This window comes from Leptonychotes weddellii, chromosome 6, assembly GCF_054177405.1.
Source record: "Leptonychotes weddellii isolate Sample4059 chromosome 6, ASM5417740v2, whole genome shotgun sequence".
Lineage (NCBI taxonomy): Eukaryota > Metazoa > Chordata > Mammalia > Carnivora > Phocidae > Leptonychotes > Leptonychotes weddellii.
Window position 1 is genome coordinate 67,118,290 of NC_138374.1, and position 12,583 is coordinate 67,130,872.

Here is a 12,583-nt window from a genome sequence, read left to right on the forward strand (position 1 = left end):
CCCCCCCCCGCCCCACCTTGGCAGTTTAGAGAATGTAAAATGGGTTTTATTTCCCTATTAGTCTGTATTTCTCTAATTACTAATGAGATTGAACCTCTTTTCTTTTTTTTTTTTTTTTAAAGATTTTATTTATTTATTTGAGAGAGAGAGAATGAGAGAGAACACATGAGAGGGGATAGGGTCAGAGGGCAAAGCAGACTCCCTGCCGAGCAGGGAGCCCGATGCGGGACTCGATCCAGGGACTCCAGCATCATGACCTGAGCCGAAGGCAGTCGCTTAACCAACTGAGCCACCCAGGCGCCCTGAACCTCTTTTCTTATAATTCACCATTTGAATTTCATTTTCTGCCGAGATGCTATTCATGCTTTTTGCCTATTTTTCTATTTTTTTTTCCTCAGTGACTTTTATAAATCCTTTATGTGTGTATTTGTTTCTAGGATGAATTTCAAATATCTTCTCATAGATCTTGGTTTGTTGCTTTACTTTATGGTGATTTTTATTGAATAGAGGTTCTTAATTTTAGTAAAGTTGAATTTCTCAATCTTTGTTCTTTGTTCTTTGTTCTTTGTGTCTTACTTGAGAAATCCTCTTTTATTATAAATTTATACCGATATTCACCCATATTTTCTTCTAAAACTCTGAAAGTTTGCCTTTATAATTTAAATCTTTAATTCTTTTTTAATTTTAATTTTTATTAGAGAGAGAGAATGAGCAGGGGGAGGGGCAGAGAAGCAGACTCTTCACTGAGTGTGAAGCCTGACACTGGGCTTGATCCCAGGACACTGAGCTAAAGGCAGATGCTTTACCAACTGAGCCACCCAGATGCCCCAAATCTTTAATCCTTAGAATTATTTTTTATGTAGGGTAGTATATAGGAACCCAATTTATTTTTTATAAATTATGTATTTAGGATTCTGTTCACTCTTACGTTATTACATACTTTAACACTTCAATAAAGGTGCATTATTTTGTATTCTACATTTTTTAGTTGCATTGAGTTATTTTCTGATTAACCTAAGTATTTATAATTATGTTTAGTGCTGCATGAATGGCAGGAGCCATCTAACTGATCAACAGGGAAGGATTATTAATGGAAAAAAATGGCTCATTCTCACTCAGCATATTTTCATGGTTATGTCAAGGTAAATAGCAACACATTAGATTTTCAACAATTTTTACTGCATTCATATTCACAAGTACAAATTTATTGAGTATGTTTTTTGCTTGATTATCGTTTGATATTATAATTTTATTATTTGTTACCAAATTCTGCACTCACCATTTTTCACAGCATTACATCTCTGTCTTACATCTTTTCAGTAATAAGTCATTTGGCAATTGTTGCTAGAATTGGGTTCTTCATGGAGTGTCTTTCCAGTATGGGTTTTCTGTTGTGAGCTCCAGCTGAAGCTTGACTTGACTTGATAAGTGTCTCTTCAGGTGAAGTCTTTATTTTTAAAAAAAATTTTTAGAAGATTTTATTTATTTATTGGACAGAGACAAAGCGAGAGTAGGAACACAAGCAGGGGGAGTGGGAGAGGGAGAAGCAGGATTTCCGCTGAGCAGGGAGCCCAATGCGGGGCTGGATCCCAGGATCCTGGGATCATGACCTGAGCTGAAGGCAGACACTTAACCACTGAGCATTCTAGGTGCCCCAGATGAAGTCTTTAATGTTGATCAAGGAATGAGTGATCATGGAGGATAGCTCTTCATTCCTGACACTGAGTTGTGTTGTGCATTTCGAATCCATACCTGTCTTACAGGTGTTGCTCTATAAGTAGAGAATCTCAGATGGTTTCTTCACTGATAGGCTTTTGGAGCAGGAATTATCTGGCATTCTCCAAGAGAATTGTACCTCCTGGTAAACATCACCTTTCCTTCTTTCCTTCTTTCCTTCCTTCCTTCCTTCCTTCCTTCCTTCCTTCCTTCCTTCCTTCCCTCCTTCCTTCTTTCTGATTTTATTTATTTGACAGAGAGAAAGCATAAGCAGGAGAAGTGTGAGGCAGAGGCAGAGGGAGAAGGAGAAGCAGGCTCCCCACGGAGCAGGGAGCCCGATGCAGGGCTCGATCCCAGGACCCTGGGATCATGACCTGAGCTGAAGGCAGATGTTTAACAGACTGAACCACCCAGGTGCCCCACCTTGCCTTCTTTCTTAAAGATGATGACTTTTTGCAGTTTTCTTATACACATTGGGGCTGGAACTCACACAAAGCCCCTCTACGGTGATCACAGAGATGGACCTTCTTTCTAGTGCAAATTTGCTCATGTTTTTTATTTATCAATGAAGGCCTTTCCACACTGATTGAGTGCATAGAGTTGCTCTGTCATATGAATTCTTTAGTGTGAATAAAGGTTAGCCTTCTGGCTGATGTCTTCCCCATAATCATTATATTCATATAGTCTTTCCCCTTGTATGGGTTGTCTGGTGTCCTTATAGGTGTGTGCTCTGGCCGAGGGCTTTTCCGTATTCACCGCATTTATAGGATTTCTCTGCACTGGGAAGTCTCTGATGTTATCTAGGGACAGAGTATGTGTTAAAGGCTTTACCACAGACATTCTTAATGTATTTTTACTAGTGTGAATTAAAAAATGTACTTTTTAAAAATTTAATTTAATTTTATTATGCTCTGTTAGTCACCATACAGTACATCATTAGTTTTTGATGTAGTGTTCCATGATTCATTGTTTGCGTGTAAAACACCCAGTGCTCCATGCAGTATGTGCCCTCCTTAATACCCGTCACCGGGCTAACCCATCCCTCCACCCCCCTTCCCTCTAAAACCCTCAGTTTGTTTCTCGGAGTCCATAGTCTCTCATGGTTTGTCTCCCGCCTCTGATTTCCCTCCCTTCATTTTTCCCTTCCTTCTCCTAATGTCCTCCATGCTATTCCTTATGTTCCACAAATAAGTGAAACCATGTGATAATTGACCTTTTATGCTTATTTCACTTAGCATAATCGCCAGTCCCATCCATGTTGATGCAAAAGTTGGGTATTCATCCTTTCTGATGGCTGAGTAAAAATGTACTTTTTAGGGCTGAATGATGACTGAAGATTCTTATACCAAGAATATAGTTATAGGGTGTCTCCCTTTCTGAATTTCCGGGTGGGCATAAAGGTTATATCTGTGGTTGAGGGCTCTTCTGCATTCATTTTATTTATAGGGTTTCTCTCTAGTGTGACAATTTTATTTTTGTCCAGATGTACAACCACGATTTCTGAAATAGCTTTCTGGATTTTTTTTTTCTCATATAATTTGTTAGCAAATCGTGCTGCTTCAACCTTGATAATATGTTCAAATTGCTGTACCTTTAGTAAGGTTCTCAAACATAGGTGTCCACCTGCACTTTGCATGCTTATCATAGGCACAATTTCCTTTGGTGGGTTTGGTTAAACGGCATCAGTAGCCCAACATCATGGTTCAGATTTCATTTGCCATGATGTATTAACTGTGAGTAACTGCATAAAGCACAGATTTCACTGCCAACTCTTGAGTTTATGAATTGCCGTCAAATACATACCAGATGGACATCATGATCAGTGACCAATCACAGCGCTTCTTTCTAAGCCTGTGGTGACTGGTCACTGCACCTCTGTTCTTCACGTCCCACACAGACCACACCTGGTGCATTCATTACCTCCTCGTCTCCCTGTGAGCAAGGCTTGGGGCGTTTCCGGAACATGGGTAAGTGGGAATTGGCCATCAAAAACGAAAGGGCAGTAAAGAAAAAGTAGGAATGCTGGAAATGAAATTCTGATGGAACGTAAGTGGAATCGTAGAAGCAGTATCAGAGTGTGGGAGTGCGGACAAGGTTGCCCCTTGAGAAACCGTAGATGTGCAGCCAGAGGGACTGAGTGAAGGTGACCTTATTGACATAAATAAGGAACATGGTTGTGACAAAGAGGATGGAGATGTCCCAGAAGAAATGACACTGGTTAAGAAATTCACATTAAACTCTGAAAATGCCGGGAATGATCCAAATGGAGGAGTGTGACTGTTTGCAGAGACACGGAGGAGGTGCTCCTTCCAGAAGGAAAGTTACATCATAAGAAGGATAAAGCGGGCCCTGTTCAGACTGCCCTTGATAAGGGTTTTACAAAGAACAAAAACACCTTAATCTGTGTTTTTAATGTTTTAGATTATAGGGGGCTAAATAGTTGACTATTTTTTTCATTTCTTGGTACTTTTATAACTGATGGTTTGGACAAAAATTTTTAAAGCTCATGGAACAATCATAAATAATATTCCCAAAGATTGCTTTGCACGGTCATTTTTATGGTTCTACTAATGAGCAAACTGAGGATAGGCTTTTTTTTTTTTTTTTAAATGAATGAATATAAACTTGGTACAAGACCAAAAATAGGAGCTTTTTTTTTTTCCTTAACTCATTTGTTCTGATAACCACATATTTGCTGTAAGAAAAACATACTAGCGATAACATTTTATTTGGCCATTTGCCAGAAAAGCCAGATGTGATGATGATATATAGGGAGACAAACTTGTGACCACTTACCACAGTTCTGGAATATAGGGGACACTCAATAAATGCAGCATGTGTCTACAATTGGCTCACTTCGGTCCACCTACACTGCTACACCTTCATCTGAATCACCTTCCTCTCCCCTGATTGGCTGAAGTCACCCCCTTTAGGTCAGTCTGCTTCCTCCTTGTTTCCCTGCAGTGTACTAAATCCACACTTCCCATTCCAGTGGACTTCCCATTCCCTCAGTAGAAGCCAAGAATCTGACACTGGGCTCAAGGCCTTTTATGATCTGGTCCCACCTATTACCTCGCACCCTCCTCCCTCTGACTACTCTGTTCCAGCCACAGGGACATCCTCTGTTTTCTTGAACATGCTGGATGCTCTCCTGCCTTGGGGACTTTCATTGGCCATCCCTCAACCTGCAGTCCCCATTCTCCTTCCCTGCTTCAAGTCTTGCTCGGAAGTCATCCCCTCAATGAGGCCTGACAATTCTATTCATAATTTCAACCTTCCCACCACAGGGGCACTCCTGATCCCCCTTATACTGTTCCATTTTTTTCCACAGAACTTTTTGCCTTTAATGTAGTTTACAAGTTTGTCGTGTTTTTGTTTATTCTCCCTCTTCCCCTACCAGAATGCAGGCCTAATGAGTTCAGGGATCTTCGATTTATACAGTGATTTATCTCAAGTGCTTAGGACATATCCTATTACATATTAGATCCCCAGTAAATATTTATTAAATGATAAATGAATGTCTGAAAGAAGCTACAGCTGTTGTTTGATAATTATTTCCCATGTTGTACTATTCCAGCAGACTTGGCAGCATTTGTTCTAGAAATCATGTCTTATTTACTCATCACAGAATTGCCTGGAATGCAGCATTAATCTCTGTTCTAAAGAGTTGTCAGGTCACAGGAAGAGTACAAGAGCCTTTAACAAAAAAAATTCAATCCAGCGTATATTTATGGAGCATTTACTATATCTAAATTGGATGGTGTGATTGCTTTGGGTTTTAACTGAAGTGCTTTTCTCTTTTTCTTTTTAGAGAGCGTGTGCATGGGGAGGGGAGGGGCAAATAAAGAGAGAGAAGGAGAGAGAAAGAATCCCAAGCAGGCTTCATGTTCAGTGCGAAGCCCACGGTGGGGCTTGATCCCATGAGATCACTACTGAGCTGAAATCAAGAGTCCAGTGCCTAACCAGCTGAGCCACCCAAGCATCCCAAAAAACTTATTTTCAGTGGACACCTGGTTTCTATGGAATTCAATCTGACCTGCTTGACCAGTAGCCATAGGATGCAATACATATAGTGAGCTTTTTTTTTTTTTAAAGATTTTTTATTTATTTATTTGAGAGAGAGAGAATGAGAGACAGAGAGCAGGAGAGGGAGGAGGGTCAGAGGGAGAAGCAGACTCCCTGCTGAGCAGGGAGCCCAATGTGGGACTCGATCCCGGGACTCCAGGATCATGACCTGAGCTGAAGGCAGTCGCTTAACCAACTGAGCCACCCAGGCGCCCCATATAGTGAGCTTTTTGAGTTGGAGCCAATTGTGGAAAAATTATTAAGACCTAACCGTGGGAGAAGACAAGTTACAGAAGGTCTAGATGTGGATAAACATTTCAAAAGACAAGCATTATAAGCATCTAAGAAAAGTCCCTGGTGTGATTTGAGGGACTTTTTAATGACCTGAGTTATGAAGAACATTTCTTGACTTTTCAAGAGGACAGTATGTTTGATTTGCTTAGATTGCATATGGAAAGAGTTGTAACCAAAGTGTTATTACGTTTATAGGGAAATGAGGGACTAGACCGCTTTTTTTCCCCCCAGTAATCCCATTGGGTTTTATATTGATGCCACAGATGCTTACAATCCATTAAAATTTGTCATAAATATAATAGGATCAGCAATTTTCCTCAAATACTGCCCTATTTCCTGGCTGAATATAACCAGAAAATCACTTAATGGGATCATACCGTGCTAGCTTTAATTGGAAAGGTAGGGTCTTACCTTGGCAATTCTTTTTTTTTTTTTTTTAAAGATTTTATTTATTTATTTGACAGAGAGAGACACAGTGAGAGAGAGAGCACAAGCAGGGGGAGTGGGAGAGGGAGAGGGAGAAGCAGGCTTCCCCGCAGAGCAGTGAGCCCGATGTGGGGCTCGATCCCAGGACCCTGGTATCATGACCTGAGCTGAAGGCAGACGCTTAACGACTGAGCCACCCAGGCACCCCTACCTTGGCAATTCTAAAAAGCAACTCAATTTGTCGGCATGGCAACACATATTTATGAGCAATCATAAAGTGGATTAAGATAATCCTTTACTGAGTATGTTATATTTGCCCAGTGCGGTGGTAGGCACTGTAATTTAATAATGTCATTATGCATTCAGTTATTTAAACTGAAGGAATATAGTGGTGTAGGAGCACGAAACAAAGAAACTGATGCAGCCTGGTGGGTCAGGGAAGGCCCACCTCAGGAATGGATGCTTGAGTTAAGATTTGAAAGATGAATATGTCTTAACTAGAGGAGGGAGAAAGGGTTTTTTTTTTTTTAAAGATTTTATTTATTTATTTATTTGAGAGAGAGAATGACAGAGAGAGAGCACATGAGAGGGGGGAGGGTCAGAGGGAGAAGCAGACTCCCTGCCGAGCAGGGAGCCCGATGCGGGACTCGATCCCGGGACTCCAGGATCATGACCTGAGCCGAAGGCAGTCGCTTAACCAACTGAGCCACCCAGGCGCCCGAAAGGGTTTAATAGTATGTGCAGAGTCCTGTAGGAGCACAGGAATGAATGAACGAAGGAAGGAAGGTTGGTTGGAGGAAATGTCAGGCTGGTACTTTTCTATGCGGTGTGGGGCCTTGTAGACTAGAGTTTTTTGGTCTTTTTCCTTAGAGCAATGGGAAGCCATTAAAAGATTTTAAGCCAGGAAGCATTACAGTCAGGTTGATGGGGTGACCTTGAGGTGAAACACCATTGGGAGGGAGTTTGCCGTGTGGAAAACTATTCATTGGGTTTTGAAGATAATAACCAAGAGATGATGGTAGCTGGTGTGGTGAGAAATTGATGGATTTGAAATTGCTGGATTTGGCATAGAATCCATAGGACCTTGGGGATCGTAAGCCAGATAGCACTCTCGCTGAAGTGCTATTTATCTTCACAAAGTTCATGAAGTTTCTCCTAGAATATTTTTTCTTTACATTTTATTTTGTTCTAAATTTGTAAAACAAAACAAAAAGACAAAAAACAAAAACTAGTAACTTTATTTTTTCCAGTTTTACATAAAATGGGCAATGGTGTAAGTTCAGGTATTTCCAGGAAAGTTCTAGTATCTTTTCATGCTAGTCATTCGCCTTTAACTAACAGACTTTGAAATTTAAAAAATGAAATAATAGAATGTAGGCAGAATATACTTTTGTAGCATTTTGGTTATGGGATAGGATTTCTTGTAAGTTGAATCAGAATTTGTAGCCCTGGGTACTAGACCTAAGACATGAGGACTCTACATTACTGAATACTGCAAGGTTAATATTGGAGGAAGATTTTAGTTCTTATGGACTAAGGCTGGAAAAGTGATGGCCATTGTGTGCATTTTGGCACTCTGGTACACCACTGACACATGGAATTAAAATGTGAAGACTGGAAATGAGACATTAGGAGCCTGGACCTCAGGCCAGGTGGCAGAGACTAATTCAGAAGCCTTATGACCCAAGAGACGCACTTTAACCTATAGCCTTATTGTTCTGTTACCTTAACAGTGTTAACTCTCTGGATCCCATCAGTATGAAGCTGTGCTTAGTCTCTGTTCTTAGAATAGAAAAGATATTTCATGTATGTGTATGTGTGTATCTAGATCCGTATGCACACATGTATATGTTGGCAAAACCAGATTTACTGCACATGGGTTATAAGAAAAAAGCTACTTACTGAGACTTTTCCAATGCATAGTCAGTAGGCTGTCAAACCAGAGTGGTTCTGGAGAAAAATGATGCTTTGAGATGAATGATAGGTTAATTAAAGGGGACTGGCAGGTATTTATGAATTGGTGTTTGGTCCATCCAATGCTGTGAGTATATTTTAGTTTCTGTTAGAAAGAAACCCTCTGCTTACTGGAATGTAAAATAAAAACTGCTCCCAGGTAAACTGGAAAAAGCCTTATAAGTACGTCAGTCTAGGTTCTATCTTTCAAAGTGGAATTGTGATTGAACGTCGAAGTTAGCTTCTCTCCTTGGTGCTGTGGCAGAGCGCTTTTGAACTTCATGTTGCTTTGTGGCCAGACACTCCATCACACAGTAATCTAGTGTTAAGGCACTAGATTAAAGGGACACTTGGCACAAGTGAGTTGGTTTTATAAGCTTAGTAGGGTAGTTCAGTATATTATTTATATTGGTTCCCTTCCCTAACATGGTTGGTATGGACCACATATTAATGAGCATCTCCACGTGTGCTCTCATTTCTGGTTCTGTCCAAAGTATACACTTGCTTTAATATTCAGCTGTTACTGATTGCCTCCAAGCTCTTGTAAGAGACTGCTCACCTGTCTCCTGGGATCTCTGTCCTTTCTGGGACCCATTGGGCATTCTAGCTCCTCAAATCCACTGGTTGAAAATGTAGAATCAGCCCCACCCAAGCCCAGCAGAACCAGAATCTGCACTTCAGCAGGTGATTGGATGCACATTAAAGATTGAGAAGTACTTTTCTAGATAACAAACGTAGTAAAAGAATCAGTTGAGCCTCTAGAAGCAGCATGGGGCCGAGGACTTTGAGATTCAGATAAATTAGGTTGAATGACCAGTTCTTAGACATATGTATGATCAGCCCTCTCTGTGAGCAACAAGTTACCTTGAGCCTCATTGTCCTCGTGTGTCTATGTGTGGATGCTCTTTACATCACAGGATGTGGTGAAGAATAAATCAGTTAATGCCAGGACCGACATACACTATACTTCTTGGCAAATGTGATGTGCCCCCTCTTCTTTTGGGGGCTTCCTGAGTATCACGTTATTCTCGCCTGTCCTATACCTTTCTATTTTCTCTTAATTCTCATTCTCAAACTGTCTTTAATGAGTGCATTAAAGTAATTATTTACTAAATGGAATTTAGATGATCTCCAACATCCAGAGGAGTCCATTTTACCCAAGAGTGCCGTTTGCATGCTCAAGTTAGTTCCAGAGGGTGAGTGAGACAAGATAGTAAAAGACTGGGGGGATTTGGTAAGGCAATGAGCACATCAACACAATTTGGTTCTTTGTTATTAGGCTCCACATGTGGAAAACAAAATATCTTTGATTTTGCAGATTATATAAGCAACAAAAACCCTTCATTATTTTTATTATAGCCATGCTGAGCATGAATTAATATTCAGATGTACTTGTTATATGAAAATAATGCTATTTTTTTTTTTTTTAGTGGATGACTTCTTAAATGTAACAATCGAATGTTCGCTGGAAATTAATGAGCACCTGGAGGGAGAGTTGGGAGGTGATTATTAAGAGATTGGACTTTGCCTGTGACTGGTGCTATAAGCCAGCTATTCGGTATTGCTGCACCGTATAGGAAAGAAAACAAATACTTAACATTATAAAGGTTTTAAATGCAGATTGGAGTTGTACTTTTCCATTTGATACAGCATATTCTTTGGGTCAACCCAAAAGGCTTGTTTTCTGCTTTTGAATTTTTATCACATCTCCTCACCCCCACTCTGCCGTTCTTCCATGATGAGGGTCTTCTAGGTTATACTTGATTGTCCCTTTTCTCTCCCATTCTAATTAAAGGGGTCAATGAATATATTTGTTTTTTGACTGCTTTAAGTGTCAAGTGGTTAGACTGTTTAGACAGTGGCTACTTAGAACTTGTTAAAGTGAGATATTTTGTTTAAAAATGACAATGCTATCTCCCACTTATTGTCTGTTGAGCGCCTTCTGCATATCAGTCTCTATGTGACTTGTTTACCTTGTCCTTTTAGAGATTCAGTGCTTTGGCTAGCATCTTTAACCTGCGGATGGCAGAGCCAGGATGGCAGTCCAGCTCGAGCTGTCGCTGAGTCTCAAGTCCGTGCTTCTTGCAGTCCTCATGCTGCCTACACTGAGTTGTTCCATGTATCATCTTTCCCCTGGCATAACTTGCCCTGTAATGCTGCTTAGTTAATTGGAAACCAGTGTGGATTTCACAGGACTGAACTAGCAGATCCTCTCTCTCTCTGCACATTTTTAAGCACCCAAGGGTCCTTTGAAATGTGAACAGTGTGTGGATGAGCTGAGATGACTTTTCAGATTGATTTGAACCCAGGTGTTCTGTTCTTGACCTGGCTTCCTGTGCTGGTTTTGGAGTGCTGTGTGCACCTGCTGTTGGAACTGGTGCTGGTCCTGATGACACTTGATGTCAGACAATTTCTTGGTAATTTTGATGATTAAAACCGTGTGCGAGCGTGCTAACGTGGAGATTCTGTATTTTACCGTTGCTCGTGTGGGTTGCCTCTGGGGATCAGTAATGATAGTGAGGAAGCTGTTGACTGCCTGAGTGACAATCAGCTCTTTCTCCCCCTTCCACCTTACCTTTTTTACAAGGGAAAATTCTCGAGGGATTGATTTTGTCTGGTTTTTCTTTTTTTTGTGGGGGTGGGGACAGTTGTTACATTTCTCTCCGATTTTTAATAGGCGCTAAAGTAAGTCTTCTAGGTCTGATTTAGACTGTCTAGTCATGTCAAACCTCATTTTCTTTTTCTCTTTTCCTCCCCCTCTGCAGGATGACGAGGTGGTTCTGCAGTGCACCGCAACCATCCACAAAGAACAACAGAAACTGTGTTTGGCCGCAGAAGGGTTTGGCAACCGACTTTGTTTCTTGGAGTCCACTTCGAATTCCAAGGTGGGATAAAGCCTTTTGAGGCCTTTCAAGTGTTCGGGTTTTACTAGTGGTATTGGAGTTATTCATGGACGTTCTGTTATTGTGTGTGGAACAGATAAACTGAAGGGGATTTGAAAAATGTGCTTACCGTTCGTTAAGCAAATTTCTAGTTGAGCCTCTACTTTTTGCAAGTCAGAGAAGATTGTTGACAGAAATGAGACCGAGCTCTCACCTCCCATGGTGTTTATATTTTAGTGGAAAAGTAAACAAGTAAATAAGTGATGTGATTTTGGAACTCAGGGCTATGGAGAAAGCAGAATAATAGGGTATAGAGTGATGGGGCAAGGACTCACCCTTTCACAAAGGATATTTGGGGAAGGCTGTCTGAGGCAGTGACACTTGAGCAATCTGGAATGAAGTGAGAGAGAGAGTGAGCAGTCCTGAGTATTCTGGAACATTGCAGAAAGAGGAACTACGTAATGTAGGGGCCCCTAGTTAGTTCTCCTCAACTGGGACTGGTCACGGAGAGCTTCGAGGCATGGCCAGGAGTTGAGGTTTTGCTCTAGGATGAAGGGAGGCCATTGGAACCGGTGAGTGGTGCAATTTGATGTAGACATTGCAAAGATCATCTTGGCTCTTATGTGATGGAGGATGTTGAGAGAGCAAGCATGGAAGCAGGGAAATGGAAATCTGGATGGGAGCTGCTGGTTCTTCGGACTAGAGTGATGGTGGGGGACTTGGGGGAGATTGACAGCATGCCTTGGGGACGTACACGATGTGCTGAAAGATCCGACTGTGTGGAAGAAGGGAAAGAGGAAGATGTCTCATGGGTAGGAAGTCAACCAGAAATCAGTCCATGTAGTCATCTTTTCTGTAGCACTTTTTGGTCTATGGAGTCCTTTGACAGACAGTCTCATTCAGCTGCTGCTGTAAGAGTGTGTATAGTTCTTGCTGTCAAATTCATTGTACAGGTGGGGACGTGGGAAGCTAATAGAGGTCAGGTACTGTGCCTAAAAGGCTTAATGTGATTCGAAGCCACAGTATTAGCAATGGTTTTTCACACTTACACCTTGGCCTTTTGGCTTCAAATCCCTGATTCTTTCCTTTATACCACAGTACCTCTTTGGTTATTCTGTGAAAAAATACTGAGCAATGTATACATATGATTCATTTATTATAATAATTCAATGCCAGGTAACATGATTAACATTGTAATAGTGGGTGGCAAAACATTATGTATTTTATAGCCGGGGTTAGATTTATTT

At 41.0% G+C, this 12,583-nt stretch overlaps 1 protein-coding gene across 1 annotated transcript in view; it reads left to right on the forward strand.

Moving 5' to 3' along the window:
• The window catches only part of RYR2 (ryanodine receptor 2), a 652,366-nt gene that overhangs the window by 161,308 nt on the left and 478,475 nt on the right, over window positions 1–12,583 (forward strand). Inside the window, exon 2 of the mRNA XM_081824340.1 lies at window positions 11,220–11,339. Within this exon, the coding sequence (XP_081680466.1) occupies window positions 11,220–11,339 (120 nt within the window). The remainder of the gene's footprint in view (window positions 1–11,219; window positions 11,340–12,583) is intronic.